General features: G+C 41.5%; 1 protein-coding gene across 14 annotated transcripts in view; it reads left to right on the top strand.

The window, feature by feature from the left end:
* The window catches only part of CAB39L (calcium binding protein 39 like), a 101,387-nt gene that overhangs the window by 47,299 nt on the left and 26,310 nt on the right, over positions 1–27,778 (top strand). For all 14 annotated transcript variants that reach the window (XM_065593936.1, XM_065593889.1, XM_042842734.2 and 11 more), the window contains 2 exons: positions 15,014–15,178; positions 20,463–20,581. In XM_065593936.1, the coding sequence (XP_065450008.1) occupies positions 15,047–15,178; positions 20,463–20,581 (251 nt within the window). In that variant the 5' untranslated portion in view covers positions 15,014–15,046. The remainder of the gene's footprint in view (positions 1–15,013; positions 15,179–20,462; positions 20,582–27,778) is intronic.

Raw genomic sequence — 27,778 nt, 5'->3', positions numbered from 1 at the left:
GTTCCCTCTGCATTTGGCTTGGGTGTGCAAAGCTGACCAAAGTTTGATTTGTAAAGGAATCTGAAATCAGGCAAGTTGTAAATAAGTGGTTTTATTGTGAATAGTTATGGTTCTGCCAGCCAGCAAGACTACTTGAGGTTACAGTAACCTCACCCTTTTTGTTTTCGCCTCAGGGATCCATTCACTGTTCAAAAACACTGTATCAACTAGGTAAAAATTCATTTTAAACTTTTTTTTCCTCTGTCCTTCCCCTTTACATTTAAACTTACTTAATTAGGCAAATTCATGTAGGTAGGTCAGTGTGGCATGTCTTCGCATTTCACTTCCGTGTGCTGTAGCAGAGGTTCACAACTGTTCATAAGAATCTGTAGTGCTAGATTTTTAGCAGCATTTCAATTGTAGTCTTAGGGATTTTTCCTAATGAGGCATTTATATTTAAAAAACAAAACCCAATCCTGCTGTGATGGGGTTTACGAATCCTACACTAGACTGAGGCAGGGGAAGAGGATCGGAGCAGTACTGGGTTCCATCCCTTGGCCACTGCCAAGCATGATGCTGTGGCAAAGATCAATATAAAGAAAGCTCAGTTCAGCAACTCTAAGCAAAAGGGGGAAAGAGAGGCCGTTTCATGGAGGAGCACTACTCGGCGGCAGCAGCAGGAGAAGTAGTATCTTCTGAGGGGATCCAACTGTGTGTCCCTGCTCTCTCCCTGACACTCCCCAAAAGAGAGGGAGAACCATGAGTAAGGGGCACAAAAGGGCTGCAGGTATCGGCCTTTGGCTGAAGTAAAAACGTTGTCAAATATGGCCACATCTGAAACTGAGATGCAGGATGTGGTAGGAAGTGGCCTTGGGGAATGCTGAACCTAGGCCATCTCCCACTGCTGCAACCTTCAGGGCCGTGGGCTAGGACCTGGTGGAGAGGGAGGGCCTGGGTCCCCCTACCCACCCAAGAGCTATGGCTCCTGTCCCCCTTGAGGGCAGGCCAAGGGGTTACGAGCAAAGAAGCCAGTCTAGCTAAGACCAGATCCAGAGAGCTAAGATGCCCTGAACTGTTAGAAAGATTGGAATCAGAAGCTAGGCTACTAAGCCTAATGACTGACCAAATCATCCAGCTACACCTGCTCTTTTATGCAGTGCTAAAGAAACAGTGCCTAAATCCTGTTCATCTCACTCACATCTGGTCCTAATAAAGACAGAGGGAATCCTTGTGTAAGTAAGATGAGCAATGTGTGAAGAATGATGAAAGATGAGCATATTGGAATCGTTATCAGATTATCATTGACTCTAATAGGACTGTCTGTGGGCACGATCCTGCAACAATTGAAGTCAGTTGCAAAATTCCCTTTGACTTCAATGGTGTATAATCTGGTCCTGTGTAAGTAAGGTAAGGACTTGGCCTTTCGTCATGTCTGCTGCTGCAAAAGCTCTCAGGTGTACTGGATTTTGTGGGACATTTCACATTTCAGTCTCTTCTGCTGCCAAGTGAGGATGAGTGAGACTTCAAGTATCCTTTAGTGTAGGGGGTTGTAACTGAGTTGGAAGCCAGGAGTTCTAGTCTCCCCTCTTTTGACTGCTTTTTTTAAATTTCTGTATGCTTCATTATTCTTCGTATTGATCAAGACATTGCACGCCTAGGAGACAGTTAAGTATAATTCCCTTCATTTTACAAGTAAGTTCCCTAACAGGTTGCACAAGGACACTTGTGGTAGAAATGGGAATCAAATTCAGGTCTTTGTATGGCAGACCCAAGTCTCTTCCACTTAGTCATGCTGCCTTTCAGAATGGGTGTTCCAAATCTGTGTGCTTGGCTATCCTGTTGCTAACTACTGCTCTAAGAACTAGGCCACATTCTTCACCCAAAGCCAGGAACAGAACTCACGAATCCCAACCTTAAATATTCTACTGCTGTCTAGCAAAGAGCTGTGTAACCTACTGGCAGAGTGTTTATCATATCCCCCACCAGGGATCGATTCACATACTCCTTCATGAGCACAAGGCAGTGCTAGGGTTCTGAAAATCCTACATTGAAAATCCTTGCTGGTGGCTCGTGGAGGTCGTTGTGACTGCACATGATGGAATATGTTTTTCTGAGTTTTCTTCTTGAAAAAAATTGGTTGATTTCTCTCCCCCAGTGAGAGAATGCCCTTAAAAATAGGTTTTATAGTTAAAACCATTACACTCCATCAATTCTGCCATGATGTGCAACAAACACCAGTGTTCCATACTTTGGTCACTGGCCACATTTCAGTGGTTTGTGTCAAGCAGTGAGTAGGTTTCAAGGTTGAGAAGCAGTAACTTCAAAAAAATAACCATATTATTTATATAGACCATACTAGAAATATTCCAGAGGTTCAGATTGAAACTGGCTATCAAATCCTCTTTTCCAGATTTTTGTGCACAGTTGAGAATGTCTAGTTTGCTATGTGTAAGGCACTGGATAGATCATAATTTCACAGACTGCATGGAAATCATGACATTAGCCCAGTACCATGAGGCTGTGGCTTTGTGGGAGGTTAGCGAGCTGGATCATCCCAGAGAGGAGCAGGGAGGTGGCAGGTCAGTTCTATCCTGGGGAGGGAGTGTGACCACATAGTGCCGGCCATGGTGCTGGCTTGCTCCAGCCCATGCACTGTTGTTACTTCCTGTCCAGCTGGTGAGGATTGGGGGTGGAGCTGACAATGCAATGATTTGGAGCCCAGGCCTGCTCCACGGTGGCTCCTGGCAGGTTTGGCGGGAGATTGAGATTGGGATCTGCCCCCACTCTAGTCAGCACAGTAGCTTGTGCTGCTGCTGCTTAGAACACAAGCAGATGCATGAGGGGGCCCTGCCCCAGAGGGGTATCTGGGTGTGAAGGGGCCCTGCCCCAGCGGAGGGATCAGGTGGGGGAATGGATCCTGGTCTCAGTTCCTCACCAGCTGGCACTGTGGTATCTCCTGCGGACTGCTGGGGGGTAAAATGAGAGCAGGTCCTCCCAACCTTGAGTATAACTATATGTCTTCCTGCTAGTGATACTGTCAGCTGGGACAGAAGTAAACCGGAGTCAACTCATTAAAGAGGTTGGAAAGTTGAAGTTTAGGCCTTGGAGTTCTCATGGGTGTCAGTTTCTCAAGATCTGAGATTTTGTCCTAATTATTTTGTATGTTTATAGTTAACATCAAAAAGGAAAATCCAGATGCACTTGAAGTTGTGGAGATCCATTTGCTTGTACTATAAATACTATCAGCAGTATAAGGGTGATGATAGGTCCTTGTCGTTGCTATCTGAGATTGCACGTAAGGATCGTTGTGAAATGAGCACAAGGCTGCTGAAGCCAGGAACTCAATTTACACCATTTCACTGATTGCAATAAACACATCACTGATATTCCATGGGACGCTGCAAAAGCTGTCTGTACTTGGTTATGTTTCTGAATCAGACGGGCTGTTTTTGTTGTGGGTGGTTTTTTTCCTCCCACTGCAGACAGGCAGATGATGTTGCAGAGGAGGCAGCTTGGCTTCTGTGGGTGTACAAAAGTGTATCTAGTGTATTTATGGGAAAAAAATCAATCGTCTGAGTGAACAACAGATTAGACAGGTGGGTCGTTTTAACCTTTTACATGTTGCTTCCTGAAATCTCTCCATATGAAATGAGAATACATTTACAAGAACAGAAAACTTCCCTTTAATTTAGTTCATAGGATCATAGTAGTTAATGATCAAAAGACCTGTTGGATCAATGAGTTCATTTCCCTACAAGTGCAAGATACAGTCGCTTGATATAGGATGTATCTAATATTAAGTATCAGAGGGGTAGCCATGTTAGTCTTTATTTACAAAAACAACGAGGAGTCCGGTGGCAGCTTAAAAACTAACAGATTTATTTGGGCATAAACTTTCGTGGGTAAAAAAAAAACCCACTTCATGATAATACTTCCAAAAGGCCAAGATGATGTAAAAATAACCTGATTTTGGCCATGTCTATATTGTGTTTAAAAAAAAAAAAAAAAAAAAAAAAAAAAAAGCCCTGACAAAGTTATAGGCCTGGTCTACACTAGGAATTTACATCCGTTTAGCTACATCTCTCAAGGGTGTGAAAAATCCACACATCTGATAGATGCTACTATACCAACCTAACCCCCAGTGTAGACAGTGCTAGGTCAACAGAAGAATTGTTCCCTTTAACCTAGCTAACAGCTCTTAGGGAGGTGGATTATGTACCCCAGTAGGAGAAGCCCACCCATTAGCATAGGTAGTGTATACACTGAAGCGGTGCAGTTGTACTACTGTAACGTCTTAAGCAGAGGCAATGCGGGGGGAGGAGGGGATTTGGAATTATGTGCCCCCCAGATTTCTCTGAATGCTGAGCTGCCCTTGAAGGGCTTGCTCTGCTTGGCCTGCCAGCATGAGGAGGCTTTGTCCTTCTGCTGTGCCTCTCCCTCGGCACTTTCAGCTCTCTTGGCCCCTATCCCCAAGCAGCCAGGCCCAGGTGGGGAGCGGAAGGAACGGGCTGCTTTGGCCTCCTCAGCTGGGCTCCAGCTCTCTGGGCAGTCACCCTTAGCCAACATGAGAAGTGGCTCTCTCCTGCTCCCTGCCAGGGACAGAGACTGAGCCAGCTGGAAATTCTGGCGGGCAGAGTGTGGCGCTGCTGGGTGCAGGGTGTGTGTAGGGGGTCACTGGGGAAGGCGCTGGGAGCAGGGTCCCTCTGCTCAGCCGGAGGTAGGGGCACTGCCCACGCCCCTCCCCCCTGCTGAGGTGTCCGTGAGGGTGCAGGTGCTCTGGGGAGACATTGGTGCTGTGAGTCTCCCCAGCCCGGCCGAGAGGCACGTGCTCCTCACTAAGAGCCAGCAGGATTGGCTGCCCTGGCCCAGGGAGGTGGGACTGGAAGGTTCCTCCCAGAGGCGACAGATGGGGTGGTTATGTGGCCCCTCTTTACATTGTGTCATTCCCCTTCCCTCCTGTCAGCAGACATGAATCATCTCTGGTTTTAAGTGTAGACACATTCATAGTGCTCAACCATTGCCTGATTAGTGCCCCAACAGTGTTAAAGCACATCTTTTTGTTGTCTGTACAGACAGGACCAAGCCATATTATCATGCCCTAGTCTGGCAGAACACTCTGATCTTGAGCATCATTTGTTAGAATTGATGTAGCACTTTGTCTCATGCCACAGGCATGACCCAACAGTGTTTTATAACACAGTAGGGGCACCAATATATTTACGAAACCAGCTTAAACACTGTCAAATCTATAATATGGACAGGGCCTTTGTGTCCCAGCAACCAGGTCTGCAATTATAATTATGTTCCTGTGTGGGTCGGGAGCAAGGCTAGGACTGGATCCTGAAGCATTTCAGCAAAAAGCTTCTTCAAATAGCTGGTTGTCAGAAACAAAGGAGACTATTTTTAAAACTCTGCCCCACCTCTTAGCAATACAAGGTCATAAGCATTCCAAGCCACTTTAAGTATAATAAAGGGAAACTAGGAGGAGAACAGAAAAATAGTGCATATTTCCCAATCATAGAGTTACTTCCCCCATCCCAAGACTGATAAATTCTTATTTATTATTTGTTAAATTAAATAGAAACAGTGTGCTGCTTGTCCAGGAACAAAACTCAGAGGAAGTCTCTTTCTCATATTGCTTTGAGTCTAAATGGCCTTTTAATATTATTTGTATTGCAGTAGCACTTAAAGGCCCTAATCAAAGATTGTGGCCCAATTGCACTGCACTCTGCAAACACAATAATAATAATAATAATTAATAATTTAATAAAAAAATCCTTGTCTCAGAGTTTACAGTCTAGCTAAGATCAAGTATAATATTAATTTTTTGTCTAATACATCTAGGGTGACCAGATAGCAAATGTGAAAAATCGGGACAGGAGGTGGGGGGTAATAGGCGCCTATATAAGAAAAAGACCCAAAAATCGGGATTGTCCCTATAAAATCGGGACATCTGCTCACCCTAAATACATCTTCTGGTGACTATATTTTGCACTTGCAAAGACATTATAATCGAAAAGGTCTTTTCTGTTTCTGTTATGATCCTATCAAGTAAATTACAATAATTTGATTTTCACTTGTGAGGGAACCAAATCTGGGTTGTTTTTTTTATAAGTTACACAAAGTATTAGTCTCAACTCACATTGTTTAATTTGTCAAAAAATATGAAGACATGTTACTACCAGAAAACAACTTTTTTCTAAGCAGAGGCGTGTCAATGCATGCATAACTTTCCTTAAATCAGAGGAGTTATGTTACTTTATTCAGAGGAGATAGTAGACTTGTGTACATGCTATAACCACAAAGGGACATCTTACACTATTTAGGTGAGCTAGTCAGTTTGGTAGCCTGCTTCAAAGATTGTTGTAATTCTGCATTTGCAACAGAGAATTCAGTACTCTATAATCAGCAGAAGTAAAGCTGCTATATATGCTGTTCATGAATTATGAATTACACTTCGTGGACCAGCAGGTGTTGTTTATGTCAGAACAATGCAGAAAATAAACCTCTGAAGTTATGATAAAAATACCTTATTTAGTTTTCATTTGAGACTATACTGTGGTAATTTCTAGTGACTAAACTGTGCAGTAAAATTGCAGAGGAGGTAAAGAAGCTGATGTAAAGGCTGTAAAAGGGGGGAGTTAAAATTAGGGCTGTCGATTAATCGCAGTTAACTCATGTGATTAACTCAAAAAAATTAACTGTGATTAATTGCACTGTTAAACAATAGAATACCAATTGAAATGTATTAAATATTTTGGATGTTTTTCTACATTTTCAAATATGTTGATTTCTATTACAACACAGAATATAAAGTGTACAGTGCTCACTTTGTATTAGTTTTATTACCAATATTTGCACTGTAAAAATATTTTTACAATTTAATTTTAAAAAAAAATTTCAGTTCACCTCATACAAGTACTGTAGTACAATCTCTTTATCGTGAAAGTGTAACTTACAAATGTTGATTTTTTTTGTTACATAATTGCACTCAAACAAAACAATGTAAAACTTTAGAGCCTACAAGTCCACTCAGTCCTACTTGTTCAGCCAATTGCTAAGACAAATAAGTTTGTTTGCATTTACGGGAGATACTACTGACTGCTTCTTATTTACAGTGTCACCTGAAAGTGAGAACAGGCGTTCACATGGCACTTTTGTAGCCGGTGTTACAAGGTATTTACGTGCCAGATATGCTAAACATTAATATGCCCCTTCATGCTTTGGCCATCATTCCAGAGGACATGCTTCCATACTGATGATGCTCATTTAAAAAAAAAAAAAGCATTAATTAAATTTGTGACTGAACTCCTTGGGGGAGAATTGCATGTCTTCTGTTCTGTTTTACCCGGATTTTGCCATATATTTCATGTTATAGCAGTCTCGGATGATGACCCAGCACATGTTCGATTTAAGAACACTTTCACAGCAGATTTGACAAAATGCAAAGAAAGTACCAGTGTGAGATTACTAAGGATAGATACAGCACTCAACCCAAGGTTTAAGAATCTGAAGTGCCTTCCAAAATCTGAGAGACGAGGTGTGGAGAATGCTTTCAGAAGTCTTAAAAGAGCAACACTCCGATGCGGAAACTACAGAACTTGAACCACCAAAAAAGAAAATCAACCTTCTGATGGTGGCATCTGACTCAGATGATGAAAATGAACATGCATCAATCCGCTCTGCTTTGGATAGTTATCGAGCAGAACCTGTCATCAGCATGGCCACACGTCTTTTGGAATGGTGGTTGAAGCATGAAGGGACATATGCATCTTTAGCCCATCTGGCACATAAATATCTTGCGATGCTGGCTACAACAGTGCCATGTGAATGCCTGTTCTCACTTTCAGGTGACATTGTAAACAAGATGTGGGCAGCATTATCTCCTGCAAATTGTAACCAAACTTGTTTGTCTGAGTGATTGGCTGAAGAAGGACTGAGTGGACTTGTAGATTCTAAAGTTTTACATTGTTTTATTTTTGAATGCAGTTATTTTTTGTACATAATTCTACATTTGTAAGTTCAACTTTCATTATAAAGAGATTGCACTACAATACTTGTATTAGGTGAATTGAAATATACTATTCTGTTTTTTTACAGTGCAAATATGTATTTATTTTTATTACAAAAAGTGAGCACTGTACACTTTGTAATTGAAATCAATATATTTGAAAATGTAGAAAACATTAAAAATATTTAAATAAATGGTATTCTATTATTGTTTAACAGTAAAAAAATTAATTGCGTGATTAAATTGCAATCGCTTGACAGCCCTAGTTAAAATCAACATAACCCACCTCTGAATATACCCACATATCAATATTGCGTTCTACATGATCTTCCATGGCAAAGGCTGAGTCTGTGTCATGGGTGAGAGCAGCACAACTCTGTGCAGTCAGTGGCCTGTGCTCCCCATTTCCATGTCAGAGTCTCCACATTTATTTGACAAATAAAATTTGCAGAATTTTAAAATATTGTGCGCAGAACTTTTAATTTTTTGGCACAAAATTTTTTAGTTTTGAGCGCAGAATGCCCTAAGGAGTAAAGTTGTGTACTACCATCCAGCACCATAGTATCTGGTCACATTGCACGTAAAATCAACAGCAGCAATAACAAAGTCCCTGGTGGACTTCCTGGGGTCTCTGGTTTTGCTTTGAAAGCAAATTGCTTTGCAAATTAGGACCACGACCTTATATTGGCATTGGAAGTTGACTAGGAGCCTGTGGTCTGATTTTAACATAGGCCTGATGTGCTTGTGGCCGCCTCAAGCATGGTGAAATTGGGCAGCCACATTCTGTACCAACTAGAGCCTGTGCATCATCTTCACATTCAACTTCAGATACAATGAGTTACAGTCCAGCCTGGGTGGTGACAAATGTAGGGATTACTGTGTCCAGGTTGTTGTCCAGGAGGGAAGGACAAAGTTTCCGAATAAGCTGGAAGTGAAAGAATCAATTTCCAACAACGCTTTCTATCTTGTCATCCAAGCTTAGTGAGGGGTCAAACAGGACCCAGAGGCTTTTCACAACTTTGACAAACTGTGGCTGTGTGCCTTTAATGGAAGGTGGTGGAGACAACATCTTGGCCATCTTTTCAAAGCATTTCCCCTTTGAAGTGGTGCTGATCAGAATCTGGCTTGGATTTAGTTTGAGCCACCTGCTCTTTAACCAGGGGCTAATCTCCTGTAAACATTCTGACATGATGGTGATGGTTGCATTAGTAGAGAATGAGATATATAGTTAAGTGTTAAAGGTGTTCTGTTGGCCGCACACCTTATGGCGTCTCACTATCTCTCCCGGGTGTCTCATCTAGATATTGAAGAGAAGTAGGATTCCTGTGGGACCTCACACGTGAGGCCTTTGAAGAGGAGGGGCAGTTACCCATCACCACTCACTGAGCTCTGCTGGAGAGGAACAACTGAAACCTCTGTAATTCTGGGCCATATACTCCTGTTATGTCCTGTAGGTGGATTAGCAAATAATTGTGGGGTGTTGTTGGTTTTTTGGTTTGGTGCCAAAGCAAAAAATTGATTAATTAAAAAAAAAAGAGTTTTGAACCAAAACTGATTTTTTTTTTTGTTTTTCCTTGCTGAAATGAAAAACCAAAACTTTGTTCAACCCAAAAAAAAAAAAATTTTTTTTGGAACATCATTTTGAAATGACATTTTAATAACAAAATGGTTCATTTTGACTTTTTTTTTTAAATATTCCCTTAATATTTTATTCAGCCAAAATTTACCAAATTTAGTAAATTAGTTCTGGTCATTCTGAAATTGTATTTTTTAGCAAATTTGCTATTTGATTGAAAAATTTGGCCCAGCTTTAGTGAGCAGTACCCTATTTTCCATTGTGGTAAAGGCTGCAGAGAAGTTTCCATGCTCACACTGCTGGATCTTACTTGTGTCCCTGGCCATAAAATGTTGGCACATTTAGTGCCACTAGAGCTGTTTTTGTGCTGTACTCTAGTCTGAACCCTGATTGTGAAGCATTCCCAATGTTGGCTGATGTCATGTTGAAGCTTGAGGACTATTATTTTCTCAGTTATTTCCTCGAGGAACAGGAAGTTGAAGAGATCTTCAGGGTCAAATGTTGACTTTTTGAGGATTGGACAGACTATTGCATTTTTCAAGGAGTTTGGTAGGTGTGCTTATCTAAAGAACAAAGCTTTTATCTGCTCATTTTTCCTCTCAGATTATTTTCTCTCATTTCTATTTATTCCTGGTACAACATAGAATCATAAAAATGTAGGGCTGGAAGAGATTTCGAGAAGTCATCGAGTCCAGCCCCCTGTGCTGTGGCAGGACCAAATAAACCTAGGCCATCCCTGACAGGTGTTTGTCCAACTTGTTTTTAAAAGCTTCCAATAATGGGGACTCCACAATCTCCCTTGGAAGTCTATTCCAGAGCTTAACTACCCTTACTACTACTACAATCCTAATATCTCCCTTACTGCAGATTAAGCCTGTTAGTGCCTTCAGTGGACATGGAGAACAACTGATCATCGTCCTTTTTATAACAGCCCTTCACATATTGGAAGACTATTATCAGGTGTCCCCTGCCCCCCAAATCTTCTTCTCTCAAGACTAAACATGCCCAGTTTTTTTAACCTTTCCTCATAGGTCAGGTTTTCTAAAAACCTTATCATTTTTGTAGCTCTCCTCTCGACTCTTTCCAATTCTCCACATCTTTCCTAAATTGTGGTGCCCAGAATTGGACACAGTACTCCAGCTGGGGCCTCACCAGTGCTTTGTCCAATGGGACAATTGTCTTCTGTGTCTTTCATACAACACGCCTGTTAATACACCCCAGAATCATATCCGCTTTCTGTTCAGCTGCATCACATTGATGACTCGTATTCAGTTTCTGGTCAACTATCTGGCCAGATCCTTTTCAGCAGTACTACCACATTTTGTAGTTGTGCTTTTGATTTTTCCTTCCTAAGTGAAGTACTTTGCACTTGTCTTTATTGAATTTCATCTTGATATTCAATAATCAGTTTAGGCCCAAGATGCTTGAAAGAGAGCCTCTTTGTTCAGTGACACAGTTCCCCCAACTGTCTCTATATCACAGAACTTGGGAATCTGCTGCACCTCTACTCCAGACTTCTGGTTTGGGAAGCTAAACAATTTAAAGGCACAGTTCCAAAATCCACAGTCTGTAGCTACTAGGTTTTGTAGGTTTCTCTTGTCCTTTGCTTCTTGGATCATATGGATGTACTCAGATACTTTTGTTCCTGGAACAGAATGTCTTCTGCATATAAGGCTGGAGTGGGATTCCCTCCAAGGAACAAAGTGCTTGTGTACTTCAGCAATGGGAGCTATTATAAAGAACTATGAAGCTTAAATACAAGTGGCAAAATAGAGGCTAGAAGTGATCTTTAAATTAAGGACCTGCATTTGAGGCTTCAGGGTCTCTTTGCGCATAGATTATGAGGGTTAAGTCTAGAGAACAGGCCCTTAAACTTGGCCAGGAATGGGCTATTGTAGGGTGACCAGATGTTCCTATTTTATAGGGACAGTCCCGATATTTGGGGCTTTTTCTTATATAGGCGCCTATTACAGCCCCCACCCCCTGTCCTGATTTTTCACACTTGCTGTCTGGTCACCCTAGGTTATTGTTGACCATGATAAGAACACTTATCCTTTTGCAGGAGGAGAGTATGTGAAAGCCAAATTGCAGTGTATCCAAGAGTGAATAAAAGAAGATGTTGAAGTCGTCAGTGTAGACCACATGTACAAGGAGTTTAGAGGTGAAGGAGAGGAAGGATATGAGACAGATGAAGACAGAATTTGAGTCAAGATGCTGTGTAACTCCTAGGTTTTTTTTGTCTGTTTTTCCTTTAAATTATTTATTTTCCTATCTATAGCTCTATGATGCTACAACTGAAGTCTGAATCTTGCAAATATTTTCTGCCTGGCAGAAAGGAGTATTTGTGTTTAGAGAGAAAAGCAGGGTGGTGATTTGTTTTTTGTTTTGTTTTGTGTTTTTACTGCAAAATGCCAGAAATTTTCACACCCAGCCAACCAGAACTGGTGAAAAGCCAAAAATGTACAGGTTTTGCTTTGGATATGAAAATATTTGCACAGTTTTCATAAAGACTTAGGTTTTCAATTCACAAGATAACATCCCCGTTGCTAAGTCCTTTTGTACTCTGTTTGATAGCTCTAGTGATGTGCCATTAACATCCGATGGTTAGAAATAGGCATGTTTTTAGAGTGGGCTGTCTTAATCAAAGACGGTGACCATGAGAAATGTTTGAGAGAAGAAAGCCTTCTATTGTGGCCAAATAAAACTTTCATTGGGAAGGGAATGTAGATTAATCTCATCACATATTGACCTATCCAAATTAGTGGACAACTGCAAACCTGGTACAATTAGGAGGTAAATAGTATTTGTTATTTTATATAGTGCAAAGTGCATGCTGGAAGCTTTGCAGTTGGGTATGAAATCAGGAAGGGGGGGCTGATTCCAGTGTGTCTCTCCTGTAAATTTGGATTAATTCCATTGGAGTTAATAGAGTTGTATCAGTATAATTGTGGTGTGAGGTCAGACCCATCTCAAAGTCTGTACCTTGAAATGCTTACAATCTATATATCATGTGGTTTTCTCTAGCATGCGGTGGGGATTATTTATGTAGCTTTATCATCTTGTTCTTTCAAACACTGAAAGACTTTTCATTCAGTAGAAACTATACTCCAGGGGGAAATCTGTACCAATGCGCATGTGCAGAATTTATGTCCCCGGCAGATATCTTTGCTTCCACACAGAACAATGATTTTCTGATGGGGGAGCAAAGGGAAGCCATAAGAGCAGTCGTGCGACCCTCCCCAGCAGTATGTTTTGGGTGCCAAGGACAGCCGGCAGAGAGGTAAATCACTATGGGGCAGAGGGCGGGACTAGGGAAGACTGGGCTGGTGGCTCCTACCCTGCGCTGACTCTTCCCCTGCACAGCATCCAAGGCTGTGTCAGACCCACCCCTAGAGTTCTCCCTCATCTGTAGGAAGCTCTGCAAACTCCACGCCCCGTGCTTCCTGCACCCATAGCTCCTCAGCTGCAGAGACTGGGATCCCTGTACAGGGAGCTGCTCCCCCATCTGCCCAACATGCATGCATCCAGACCCCCTCATACCCAAACCCTCCTGTCGAGCCTCACCCATCCCCGCACCCAGAACCCCCTCCGAGCCCCACTCCCCCTGCACCTGGATCACTCCAATGAGCCACCCACACCCAAATCCCCACCCTACCAAGCCCCAACCAGCTGCACATTGATCACTGCCCCACTGAGCTCCCCACACCCAGATCCCCCTGCTGAGCTCTATCACCCCCACACCTAGACCTCTTCCTGATGAGCACCACCTACCTTCACCTGGACCCCCTGCAGAGTCCCATTACAGTTGCATCCACAATCCCCAACAAGCCCCCGTGCATCCAGATTCCCCCCCCCACACACACACACACGTGGATTTCCCCACTGAGCTGCCCATACCCAGATTGCCCGACACAGAACCCTCTCAACCCACACCTGGATCCCCCCACACTAAGCCCCTCCACCCTTGAATCCTGTCTTGCTGAGCCTGCCTGCCCACACCTGGTGCACCTGGCATGGAGGGGCAGGGCCGGTCCTTGTGCTGTGTCAGGGTTGGGTACAGCGTCACCACTGAGTCCGTGTACTGTGGGGGGGAGGCAGGATGCACAGTGATCTCCCACCTCTGTGCCGCCAATGGCCTCTGCTCCCCAATGCCATGCTTGGAGCCTCCATGTTTATTTGACAAATAAATAAAATTTGCAGAATTTTAAAATATTGTGTGCAGAAATTTAAACTTTTTGGCGCAGAGTACCCTCAGGAGTAAAACTAGAGAGAGGCTCAGACCAGAAGCTTGGATCTGAATGTTTGAAGACTGGATGTTCTTCTAACAGATATGCTCTAGAAATTATTTTGGAGAAGGTCTATGGCCTGTGTTATACAGGAGGTCAGACTAGATGATCACAGTGGTCTGTTCTGGCCTTGGATTCTATGAATATCCACCAAAATTTGAGACGTTCAAAATCTTAACCTGGTTTGGAATCAGACTTTACAAATGGCTCCAGTCTTTCTTCTTGGCCAAACCAAAACCCTGGATTCAAATCCTTCTAGTGGATCTGAAGCATCATCCAGATTTTGTATCTTGCACTCATGGTTGATGCACCTGAAAAGTTGTGCTCATCAGAAGTATTTTAAAATAAACTGTGAAGGAGTGGAGGATGAAGGATATTTGGCTTTGTTTTTGCTTAGTGACAATTGTTTTGTTTTAATGGAAGCAGGTTAGGTTGTTTACCTTAACCTGCAATCTAGATATCTGTACACTCCATCGATAAGTTCCTAGTTAAAGGTAATGGGCCAGGCTTGCTGGTTGGTTTTAGGATCTAAGTGGCAAAAACACTGTTATGGGAAGAGTAGGTTGCAGTGGTGCAAAGCTGACACTGTCTGTAAGGAGTTACTCGGTCAACTGTAGTGAGGCCAGTGCAGCCCCAAAAATAGGGGGCTTTAGACGGAAAAGGTATATATCCAAGGCAGCTGGGGAGTGTGCTGATTCAGTGTGTCCCTCAACACCTCCTTCTTGCGGAGTTCTTGTGGAGTCCTTTGCTGGAAACTTGAGGGAAGATGGCAGCTGAAACATCCCCTGCCTTAGTTTGGAGTGAATGCCTCCTGAAACATAAAGGGGCCTTGCTAACACAGGGAGGTGTATCTTACACCTTTACCCCAGAATCTGACCCCATTTTATGCATATTACACATATGAATATATGGTATGTTGCATTTAAGTTCACCGACAGCTGAATTAGTATGTGGTTTTGCCTGAGTAAGGGCTGCAGGATCCAGCGTGAATGTTCCAGCCCCAGTGTATGCAAAAATCTAGTAAACCATTTAATAACATTAACCATTTTTTGTACTGGAATCTGTTTGAAGTTTTGTTTGAACAGTTTTTCTCTGTTACCAATTTTATTTACACTGAAGTTGGTTTGTTCTTTAACTGTTAATGTCCTGTTTGATTACCAGGCATCAGAAGAAGTGTCAAAATCACTGCAAGCAATGAAGGAAATTCTGTGTGGTACTAGTGACAAGGAGCCACCTACGGAAACAGTGGCTCAACTGGCACAAGAATTATACAACAGTGGCCTGCTAGTGACACTTATAGCCAACTTGCAGCTGATAGATTTCGAGGTAGGTCAATATTAGTTCTCAGAAAAGAAGAATTCCATCTTTTTGATCCTGATATTATCATTTAGCTTAGTTATAGTTTCCTAAAGTTTAACTGATTTGTGTAGCTAGGTCTTCCCAACATTCACTTTCGCTATAAACCTTTAGACATGCTGAAAGCTGGGGGGCTTTTTTCAATAGAGCATTCCTCTGTTGTTGTGTAGTGATCAATATGCTGATACACAGGTGCCCTCTCTGTCTTAATTACACATGATGCATTAGATTCTTTCTTGGCATAACTCTATGGAGTATCAGAATGACCAAACGACTATTCAGATGCGTAAGGCAATGGGATGCAAAATACTATTGAAAATATTATAATGCTCTAATATACTTCAGTGGTGCACCCTCACCCTGACTGGGTTAAATTCTGGTCTCATTGTCTCTGAAAAGATACAGGGGATTTGGAGACAGAATGAAAATGAGTGGAGCCATATAAACATTTCTTTATGAAAAGAGACTGAGGGGATTGAGACAGCCTAGTTGATAGAGGTATACAAAATAACGAATGGCTTGATAGATTGGCTCAATCCTGTTTTCATTTCTCAGAGTAAAAGAATAAGGGGACATTAAATAAAATGGCAAAGCAGCAAACTGAATATTGGTAAAATAAGGGAATACGTAACTCGTAATTAGCCTTGGGAATTCATTGCCACAGTATAACGTTAAGGAAAAGAACTGGGAATAATTCAGAAAAGGATTAGATTTTCATAGGACAATGAGAATATCTCCATTTACATTAGAAATTATTAAAAATAATTTAGGATAGATATAAACCCTCATAACCAATCTCTGACTGATGCAGGTTGGGAAGACACTTCCCCGTAGGGAGATTATTCTAGAACTTCACTACAGCATTTCTTGCACTACCTATGAAGATGCTGTCAAAGTCAAGATCCTGGACTAGAGAGGCTACTGTTCAGATCCAATATGGAAATTCCTGTGTTCCCACTTGCTCGGATGAATCATCACAAATAATTCAGCATGTTGGTGCAGGGTTAGAACTCAGGAATTCCGTACTTCCAGTCCTACAGGATGCTCACACAGTGCCTCCCGTTAGCTACAGTTTGAAGTGGGGGCACTAACTGAATGTGTTGTAGGGGGAACCTCAGAAATTAAAACCAGGTTCCAGGGAGCATCATCCTTTTAGCTTGTTTCCTGGGGTGATTCTGTGCAATCCTGTGAGAGTCACCTTTTGTGAGAGTTCCTGTGGGGAACTGTCCCCCATTTAATGGAAAGAACCATTTGTTGTGCTGTTACTTTCCGCATCCTTTGAAAATGAATCAAGCGGAGGAACATTTTCCTCTGTGTGAAACCTGAAGTCCTTTAGAGCTGTAACGGTGGCTTTCACTGAAATGCTGTAAGAAAAAAATACTTGTGGTATTTCACTGGAAAATATGAAAAATATGCTCCTTCTGATGGCATTTCAGTGAGACTTAATGTTCATTTTGCAGTATTAAATGGCATAGCCTTGGGAGATTTATGTTCTAGGGATAGATTATTTTCATTTACTTTTTAATATAAAAATTCCATTGTTAACACAAGTTCCTTCCTCTCCCTCTATTCTTGAGCTGAGAGGTTTCTTGATCATAGAATTTCTTCAGTTGTTTGTTGTTGTTCTCTTGCTATTGCTAAATGTGTCAGTCTCTAAATGTTTTCTTTAAAATCAGAAAAATAATCCCATAGTTTGCAAACTGTAAAAAATTAAAGGCACCATCAGCATACAACTTCTCAAATCATGGGATAACTACTGCTTTAAAAGCGTGGCATTCTGTATAGTTTATATCAAATGGGGAATATTCCTTGGCTTATTTCTCCAGAGTACAGTCTTCCAAGCCAGGACTCTGTCTGATGTGTCAACTGTGAACCAGCAACTATGTGGTATTTATTATTACTGTGAAAAGAACTCTAAATACTTCACTTGTGAAATTAGCCTCATCCATGACAAAGTTATATAATCACACAGCAAACTCTCTGCTTTGCCACCGGTGTTACTGTTAGACAAATCAAGCGGATGAAATGTATACGGCATCAGTAAAATGTAATTGAAAAGGAGTTTAGTAACAGTATATGCCCACTGTATCTTCAGGTTCCCATAATTTTTGAGCTTCTAAACTTTCCTGGCCACATTTGAGCCTTATTTTGCTGTCTTCCAATTGTTACCCACATATAACTGATTGTCTGTGCAATTCATTACTTGTCAGCATGCAAATGTGTTTTCTGTGTTTAATCCCCATTTGTACCATTATAAATCATGTTTTAAAATCTGGCTTTTTTGAATATTGATGCCCTTATAAAACAGTGGAGATGGCCGTGAGCAGGAATCATGAACCCAAACACAACTGAACTTTGGGAAGTTCTAATTCGAATTCAGATCTGAACTTTATAGCTTGGGCCAGTAGCTACAAAAACCTCTCTTAGTTGGCTAATAAAGGGGGTGAGAAATAGCCAGTAGCCCAGGACAAATGATAACATAAAACTGCTACATTACAGAGATCCTACACTCATTTTCTTGTCAATGATTCTTTTAAAATATCATATTGGCTTGGGTTGTTTTATGGTGGAGGAATCTGGTAAATTATTATCCACAGGATGAGTTTATTATCCCTTGCTCATATCTAGTCACTGAGCTTTGGCTTCAATTTTGCCCCTCCTGTACTCTGCTTCTATTGTATCTTGCGTTTTTCATTGTAAAGAGAACTTGCGTTGCAAATTCCACATAAAGGAAGCATTGCAAAATCACATAATTCTTGCATACATTTTTTGATGGGTGCCTGCCTTTAGCCTCTAGGGGATGTGCCATTTTAAAACACATAATTGTAGTACACCTAGTGTTTAAAACTGAATATAATGTTTTTGGCACTCCTTCCTCTTTCTTGGCCAGAGGTGGTGGTGATTCCAAAATTTAAATTGAGAGTTATGGTGAACTATGTGGCTGATATTTGTAAAGCCCTTCATGATTTAGGCCTAAGGAACCTGGGTGATTATTCCTCTGCTGTGAGCCTGTAAAGCAGTTGTGATTGACCAGCCTGTCCTTGCTGACTTTTCTGAAGTTCAGACTGGATAGTGCCATTGCTTTGTCTGTTCAGGGCCCCCCACTCTATGGACATTCTTCGCTAAATGAGTCTTCCAGAGTCCCTCTGAGGCTGACTTCAGGACTTTGTATAAGGCCTTTTTGTTTTGGCACTTACCTACCTACCTACCTACAATGGGAAATTTGGTTTTTCTTTCAGGCGACCTCCCCCACTACCACCAACATACATGGGTTTCTGTCTGACATTTGAACATAATTGAACACGATTTATTTTAAATCAAGAAAATAATATCCCCCACTTAGCAGGAATCTGGATGCTGGTGGAGCTCAGGATCTGTCGTCTTTGGGACAAGCCTCATATCTGTTTTCTTCTCTAGTCTATTCAGTGTTCACTGATGTCACTGGGAGTCCAGACACTCGAGAGGCAGTCCCAATGGTCTGAGAAATCTCTCCCCAAATCCTGTGCTTATGCAGCTAGGATCATTTACATTTCTGGCCAATGTTGTCTCCCCTTTTCAACAGCTCTTCTTTTCTGGATTATTTTCATTGTGTACTAACTTTTGGAACTCCTGGGAACAGGTCTCATGACTTACAGATTTAATTGTGCAGCATTCCGTATTTATGTGGAGAGTGTTACAGTTTAAAAGGGAACAATTTTAAAAAGAAATTGGCTTAATTACAGGAATGTCCAAGTGTCAAGAATATCTCAAACAGCAGCAGATGGGCCATCCTACTGATTTGATTCCCTTTCTTAGGCTTGGTCTACACTACCCCCCTAATTCGAACTAAGGTACGCAACTTCAGCTACGTGAATAACGTAGCTGAAGTCGAAGTACCTTAGTTCGAACTTACCTTGGTCCACACTCAGCAGGCAGGCTCCCCCGTCGACTCTGCGGTACTCCTCTCGCCGAGCTGGAGTACCGCAGTCGACGGCGAGCACTTCCGGGTTCGACTTATCGCGTCCAGACTAGACGCGATAAGTCGAACCCAGAAGTTCGATTTCCAGCCGTCGAACTAGCGGGTAAGTGTAGCCAAGGCCTTAGTCTCTTACTCTCCAGGCCAGCTGGGCTGGAACAACTAGGAAGGCAGAATATTCAGTCCTTCTCAAGAGTGATTTATTTGCAAGGATGAAGCTAGGAAAATTCTCTGCTGTGTGAAACTATCTGCCCTTTGCCTTGAGACCTTCATTAATTTCCCAGCCAAGGAATGTGTTTGTCTTCTTGTAATGCATCTATGAATATTATACAGATTATAAATAACACTTTCCTATGGTTTGCATTGTCCATTATGACCCAATATTTATCCACTACAAGACTTTTAATGTGGCTCTCTCCACTTTTGCAACAGCAACCTCTCTGGGTGATTACAAAATGGCTCAGAAGGGCCTTCTCAGAAGTCTTTAGTCATCATCGTTCCGGTTAATGTGGTACAAGATTCAGAAGATGTATATGTGGAGAGTAATAGCAGGAGAAAATGAGAGGGTTCCTCGGAGCTTCAGAGAAGTTATGGACCAATCTCGTCCAGTTTTGGGGGAATAAAGTAGAGTCAACAACAACAAAAAACCAGAGCACAGATAATGACAATAACGTTTGTCTTATACTTAAGGTTAACATAAAGATTATAAGAGGAATGCTAGTCCTGTCCTTCAGTACACCAGGCACGTTGCTGTATATTAGGGGTTGGAATTAAGTTATAAAAAATAGTTTTTTTTTAAGAGTAAGAGTTAGCTAAATTTGAGCTATCATTTTGATTGTGATAGTAATAAAAGGAAAAAAAGTAGTCTGACCAAGTGGGTCAAAACCATGCATTGCACTGCCCCATTGGGAGCTCGGTTTGAGTGCTGCTGTGAGGACTCAGAATTTGGGGGCTAAGGGAGCAGATGTGCATCACTGGTGAGACATGTTGCTAATTAACAGAACAAAGGATTTGGTTTTTGTCTGCATTTTTGGCAAAAGAAAAATGCAAATGGTGGAATTGGTATTGTCCAGAACAAATAGATGGGGGAACCAAAGGATCCTGTTGAGCCATTGAAGATGCACCCATCTTTCGAGCAATAAGATGTGGGGGGTCAACAGCAAAGAAAGACAGGTAGGGCAAGCTGGTGTTGACTTGTTCTGTTTTGGGTCTCTTTTCCTATTGTAAATAAAGACTCTAATGAATAATCAAATTCTTTCATGTTTTCACACTTGCAACTATGTTTTGTTTCTTTAATAGGGCAAAAAGGATGTGTCCCAGATATTTAACAACATCTTGAGAAGACAAATTGGCACTCGAAGCCCTACTGTGGAATACATTAGTGCCCATCCACATATCCTATTTATGCTTCTAAAAGGGTGGGTGTTCATTTTAATCTGAGTTTGATTTCCATTAAGCAGGATTGTCTGGAGCATGCTTGTATGGCATTTGATCTACCTTATACGATGGTTTTAAAAAAAAAAAGTGGATGAAATTTCAGCCTTAATTTCAGATTTCTTGGCTTCTGTTGACTTGCTACTACTTAAATGGACACTTGTACACATTTCAGTACCTGCATTATTTATTTGGTCATGATTTCTTGGCCAAACTCCATATTGGGGTAATTACATTCTGACTGCTTTCCGCCTCTGTTTTCCATGAGATACTCTCTTCCATTCCTGCCCTAAACTGTTGTGTTGGATTGATGGGTGCAGCTAAGTAACTGCTGGGTTCCCTTCACAGGTGGCTGCATTTCAGTAGTGAGCAAAATATTTATAAATATTTGGCCAAATTCTGGACTATTGCATGTTGTGTTGAGAAGTCTACAAGAAAGGTACTGGTGTCTGAAAGACATGTTCTACAACCCCTCGTGACCACATGGAAGTTCTTCCTCGTGGACTTTGCACAGTTGGGGCTCTGAGTTTTGGACTGACATTAGAGAGGGGGATGGAATCAGGGAACATGTTCCCCTCAACAACCAGCAGATTCCCAAGTGCAGATCAATGCAGAAGTTAACACTGCTCTTTTCAGCATTAATTCTCCCTCTGGTTTCTGTCTCACAGAAGGAGTTAGTGCTCAGCTCAGAGGCCTCCAAGGTGAGCTATGCTGCCATGAAAGGGGACTAGGCAGCAGCACAGAGGGGATGTTAACTGCATTGATGCATGGGAATGCATGAGTGAGGCCAAACTTCTCTGAGGCTTCTGTTCTCTCTGCTAGGCCACAAATCTCCCTGCCCTTATATTGAGAATCTTAGCTTTTCCATGGTTTGAAAGCTGCTATTTTCTGATCACCCTTTCATTTTTTTTTCCTGGGGGAGGGTGAATATAGGCCCTTGTTTATAAAGAGCTTTAGGATTGTTTTGGATGAAAGTTACTATGTAAAAATAAGACATTATATTGGTCAGTTAATAAATATAACCAGTTTAATCTCTTGGTTAACCATATAATAGCAGTACTGTTAAACTCAGGCATTCAAAAATCAGGAAATGGCCCCCAAAATTGAGATTAAAAAAATACATTTGGGGGTCTTTAATTACCTTTTTTGAGCCTTTAGGGTTTTAATTTTCAAGCTTTTCTCTGCAACCATGGATAGCAATTTACTGTTTACAAAAAATGCACTCTGGGATTTTCATATAACAACATAGCTCCATGAGCTGGGACTTTAAGAAAAATCCCAAATATTGCAAGACTTACAATGAAATCACAAGAGCCGGCAATATGCTCACAGCTCTGGTAATGATTTAAAAAAAAAAAAGAATTGGACTTTGACTGTATTACTAGTTGGGATTTTTTCCCCCCAGATTTTCCAAATTAGGAGCCTGCTCCTGTTGAAATTGGTGGCAAAATTCTGGTTGACTTCAATAGGAGCAGGATTGGGCCCACTATTTTTGATAAAGTTGCGTGATAAATACAGAAACTGAGCCACTCATTGGTCTTAACTATTAAATCCAATGATATGTTTAACTTTATCCTTAACCTTGAAACTCAGATTTGTTTTATATCTGTTAATCTGAGTTACGGAGGCAGCAGATTTCTCAAAAGGATGTCAGCCAGCTATATGGATTTTTGTTGTTGCTGAATTTTAATTAATTAATGTCAAACTACAGATTATGTATTGGGTGAATACTCTATTTCAGAAAACTAGTCTTAATGATTATGCTAATTTGTTTCTCTATAAAATATTGGCATTTTGTTAAATTTAATGATATTAAAATATATATAGCAGATTTTAATAAAGCAAGGCATGAAGTCCATTCACTTACTTGTGTCAATAATGCATTTGTCTGCACAAATTTGGCATTTGCATGTGACTTTTATGTCCAGTTGTAATGACTGCATATACAAAAGATGATGTGCAAAAAGGCACACAGATTTTGGGCGTCAACTACAAAGTGAGTTGGATGATAATAAGTAAAACAAAATTCCCAAAGGAAATACTTTACAGCTCACTTATATAGTTGCTTCGTTTTGATACATTCAAAGTATTGCCTATTTAATGTTGATGTGGTCAAATCCTGAAGTACCCTGCCTGCGAATACATTGCTCAAATGAAAAGCTACATTTTTGTTGCATTGAGACTAGTCTGCAGAGATTTGTGTGAGGGATTTCTGTTCTTCTCTGCTGGCTGTAGATGTGACTTCCCTGGCAGGTCTCCACAGGAGAACATAGGCAGTAAGAAAGTGAGTATCTCCCACAAATGTGATTTGTGCTCAGCATGGATCTGCATGGGTCAAATCCTACAGAAAGGGGCATTTGAAGACCATCTCTGCTGCTCCCCAATCCCAAATACTTCAGGCTGGTCTACACTGAAAAGGTACATTGGCATAGGTACGTCTCAAGAGACGCAGCTATGCTGACCTAACCACTGGTGTAAACAGCACTAGGTTAATGGAAGTATTCTTCCATCAACTTAGCTACCGCCTCTCAGGGAGATGTATTAATTACCGCAATAAGAGAACCCCACCTGTTGCTGTAGTGAATGTCTACACTGAAGTGCTACAGCAACACAGCTGCAGCAGCGTTTTTAAGTGTAGATATAGCATCAGTAGTAGTCATCTATAAACAACTTGTGGGGCTAAGGATTTCTTCAGTCTACCGTTTGGCAGTCCAGCTTCAAATGGCTATGAAGATATGTATGCTGTTCCTTTAAATTTCTAGCAGGAATCCAGGTAGGAGGGGCTAAGCAAGGTTCTACGCAGAAATTTGACAGTGAAGTAGAGAGAGGCAGAAGAGCTGAAGAAATAATGTTTTTCTCGTGCTGATTAAGTTTCTTATTCAGAGTTAGAGGAAAGCAACTCTCTGTGACCCTTTTGCCTTGTCACGTGACAGTGATAATAGCTCCTTTAATCACTGCTTAGGTAAATTTCATAAATTTTTCTGTTGATTAAGTAAAAAATAAATATTTGTCTAATCTTTAAATCAGTTTTTTAAACCATTTTTTCACCCCTTTTTGCTAGCTCTATCCTTTGGATTCTTCTTTCCTTCCTCCTCCCATTTTCTTTGGCACATTGCCTGGTTTTATACAGTGTGGCGCAATTCTGTAAAATATTTTTGGATCGTGTCCCAAGTACTCTTTGGATTCTCTGTAAATAAATAGGGAAAAAAAGATAATATGGAAGCTTATAATGTATATTGTAATATCAATGGGAATAGCACTATTAACTGTGCCAAAATATTAATGTATGCCAGTCCTGGAGAACCTTATAAGAAAGAACTAAAGAATTCTACTAGAATGGTCCAAAACTCTCACGTTTACAATATCACAGCAATATTTGGGGATTGCTGCTGAATGCTGTAACTTTTATATACTCCTCATCATTGTGGCAAATCCCAAAGGTACATGGCCTCCTTGTAAATCAAGCACCACCTGAACTGATCTCTGTCAAGGTGCTTAATGTGGTCTAGCTGCACATTCAGCTTATGGCCTTCACTAGCAATCTTCTTGCACCATGTGATCACTGGCCGTGTAGTGACATTCCTTAGTATACACGCTTCGGAATTCATTGGTCTTCAATTCTTATTATATGTCCATACCAAGAAAACAGCTGAAACTGAACCGTTGCTGATGAAGGTGGCTGCTGGGTTTATTGGCTTTGAAGATCCTCATTTCTGAACTTGTCCTGCCACTTGATATGGAACAACTGACAAAAATGATGAAGGTCGAAAACATCAATCTGATGTTCTTCAGCCTTTCTCAGCACCGCTTCCATACGATGGAGTTGATATAACCATGGTTCCATAGATCCATAGCTTCATAGCAAGCTTGATGTCCCCTCAGAGGCTGCTGAACGGCATGAAACATGACAGCAGCTGCTGCCGTACAAGCATCCACAGGCGCTGGCATCTAATTTTCCCCGGGGGTGCTCAACTCCTGCTCAGCCCCTGTCCTCACCCCCACTCCACCCAGCCCTTTCCTGCCCCCACTCCACCCCCGGTCATGCCTCCATTCCACCCCTTCCCCCAAGGCCTCACCCCGCCGGCCTCTTCTCCACCTCTTTCCACCCCCTCCCCCAAGTGTGCAAGCCACGGTGTGCAAGGAGGGGGAGGAGATGATCAGCACGGGCCGCCAGCGGGCGAGAGTGAAGGGGGGGAGCTTGGCTCCCGCTGGGTGCTAAGCACCTGCTTATTTTTCTCTATGGAGTCGGCACCTATCCAAGCATCTACATCTTTTGAGCATTCTCCAGTGCTGTCTGACACTGCCCAAGTATTTGACAGTTGCTACCTGCTACCTGGACAGATTTTTACTGAACTGGTTGTAATCTGGATCTGAGGGCTGCTTGATGGGAATGGCCAGAGGCTTAGTTTTATCCAGATTAATTACCAGATCAACATGCACTGCTTCTTTCCTGACCAGATTGGCCATCAGCTGCAGCAATTCACCACACTGATCCAACAAGACCATGTTATTGGTGTATTCAAGATCTCAAAGCAGAATAGTGTTCACTTCAATGCCACTGATGGCTGCCTCCTGAAGATTATCTATCAACCAATCAATACCAGTATTGAACAAAGATGGTGACAGAATGCAGCCTTGCTGAACTCCCATGGAGATAGGAAACCATGCCATGTATCTGTCTTTGACTCGAACACAGCTTTCTGTTCCTTTATAGAACTCTTTGTGCTCTCTCTTGATTGATAAAACTTTTTTATACAAGGGATCTTAATAAGATGCCTTGAGCCTGTAATACATTTGAGCGAACAGAGGCACCTATCTGCATGGATCCAACTTTGGGGTTGAGTTCCAACTTCCACAACTTATAGTAAGTGCCTAACGTAGGGGTAGGGCCCCAAGCCTGCAATTTGTTGCATGTGACCAGTCTTCTGTGCTCATGTGCCATGAATTGCAAGATTGGGTCTATGTGCTTAACTCAGCCCTGTATTTCCTTTGTTTACTTTTTTATTTATTATGTATTTTCTTGTGAATATAATATAATATTTCTTTAAAAAAGGAAGAAAAACTGAAACAAACCCAAAGTAGTGCCACAAGTATTCTCTCCCTGTTATCTCCCTGAACTTGGCCATCTCTGTTATAAAATTATAGGATGCTATCTCTGACATATATTTTGTTTAAAAAATAAGTCAATCAGGATGTATGTTTTACATACAATTGTAGAAAAAAAACCACACAGAACTATCATGAAGGCAAGTCATTGTTTGCGCAGTATTGAATGAAAAATTTCCATTGCCACCTGACAGTCAGTTCCCAGCAGCAACAACAAAAGGTCACTTTTTTTCACTGCATAATGTGAGCTCTGTTGTTAAGTGGGAAGATTCCTGAATAAGCTCTCCTTCCCAGCATTTCCTGTGTAATACTGCAGTGGCACTGCCAGCTTGAGATAACTATTATTACATCCGGTCTTCATTTTACTTCTCAGTTAATCCCTCCCAAATTGTTAGCTTCACAAAAAGACTCAGCAAACTGTTGGTTGTTTTTGTGTGTGTGTGTGTGTGTGTGGTGTGTGTATAATATAAAAAGAATAGGATAATTGACTTACCTGCTGCCAAGGGGACTAACTTTTAATGGTTTTGTATCTTCCCTTTATGGAGGCTCAGTATGATTTGCAGAGTGCAAATAGGACTTCAAATGAATGTAGCTTTTGATATATAAATTAGCAAATGTCCTTGGGCCAAATTAATCCCCGATGTCCATTGGAATCCATTGCATTCAGTGGTGTTAGACCAGGGATGAATTCAGTCCCCTGTGATGTAAAATAATGTATAACTTTGTACCAGAGAAAATTACAGCAGCTGCTAGGATGGCATTCTGTACATGAAAAAAATCAGAGTTCAAAATCTCCATGGGCTACCTTGCCATGCTGTGTTTCTGTGCTGTGCTCCATTGCTGCCTCCTTTCTCAATAGGGATAATATCTGTACTATTACAGCATCACTAAAGGCTTGATCGTGTGCTCATTAAAGTCGATAGCAAAACTCTCATTGACTTCAGTGGTATAAGGTCAGGCCTAAGAAGCTGAGGGGGATGTGGCAATTTGTCAAGAAGTCTCTTCTTGTGCCCCTCCAGTCTTGATGCCCTGCTTGTCTCCTTCCACCCTTATCTCCGTGCCTTCTTCTATCCTGCCCCCACTGTGCCAACTGACTTCTATTCTCCTTCAAGTCTCTCTTTGACTTGCTGATTTCACAGTGTCCACAAAAATGGGTTGTAAATATTAAAAAGGTGATTGATTTCTTCTGGGTTTCCCAGTGCATCCCGTGTTCAGTGTCTAACTTTTAGGTTGAAAGTTCTTCAGAGCAGGTAGGATCTTCATTTTGTGTCTTTATACCATTGAGCACATTTCAGCTAATAATAACTAATCATCATCACTAAAAATGCTGTATTAGCATCTGGTAATGGATTACTTTCCCTTCTGGTTCTCTGTTAAATTCCACAGTGGTGCTGAATGGAACTGCTGGTGCAGACAAAGTGCTAATTATGGCCAGACAGCTGGTAATCTTCTTTCAGGTATATTCCAGGAGCCAAGTACAACTTGCCTTGCTTATGTAGCCCCAGTGACATACCAAATTACTTAAGGGTTCTACTGCATTTACTTACAATGATACCTGTGTTTTTGGAAGTGTATTGTGTTGGCAAAAATATAAAACATTTATTTATATTCCTCCTAAAATGTTCACCAGCCCAGCCATTAAACATTTCCTGGCCACACTCCTAGAAGTGACTCTGCCTCTTCTGTTTGAAAATGTGCCTTTGTACTAATATGACCTGATGCAGTAGAGAAGAGGAAACTCTTAGCAGAAAACATCAGTGGACATTTACTATCTAAAGAGTCATATGTTTAGTGTGCAAATGGCCCCCCAAATGATAGAGACATGCTTGTCATCAGCTGCTTGGGATTTATTTTCGTTTGAGGCAAGAGGAGCTTCATTTGACTTTTGAATCAGTGGTTCATTTTTCACTAGGCCAGCTATTGTAGTCATCACATGGAAATATGCAGCCTTAGTATGCTCTGGAAACACTACCATTCTTTTTAACGTGGAAGCTGGTGGTGAATTTGAAAGGCCCACTCACTCACAGCACAGATGGCAGTCTGTCTTATTTTTTAGCCTGACAGTAGAAATTAAT

The sequence above is a fragment of the Chrysemys picta genome, chromosome 1 (assembly GCF_011386835.1).
Source record: "Chrysemys picta bellii isolate R12L10 chromosome 1, ASM1138683v2, whole genome shotgun sequence".
Classification (NCBI taxonomy): domain Eukaryota; kingdom Metazoa; phylum Chordata; order Testudines; family Emydidae; genus Chrysemys; species Chrysemys picta.
This window is presented reverse-complemented; position numbering and strand designations above follow the sequence as displayed.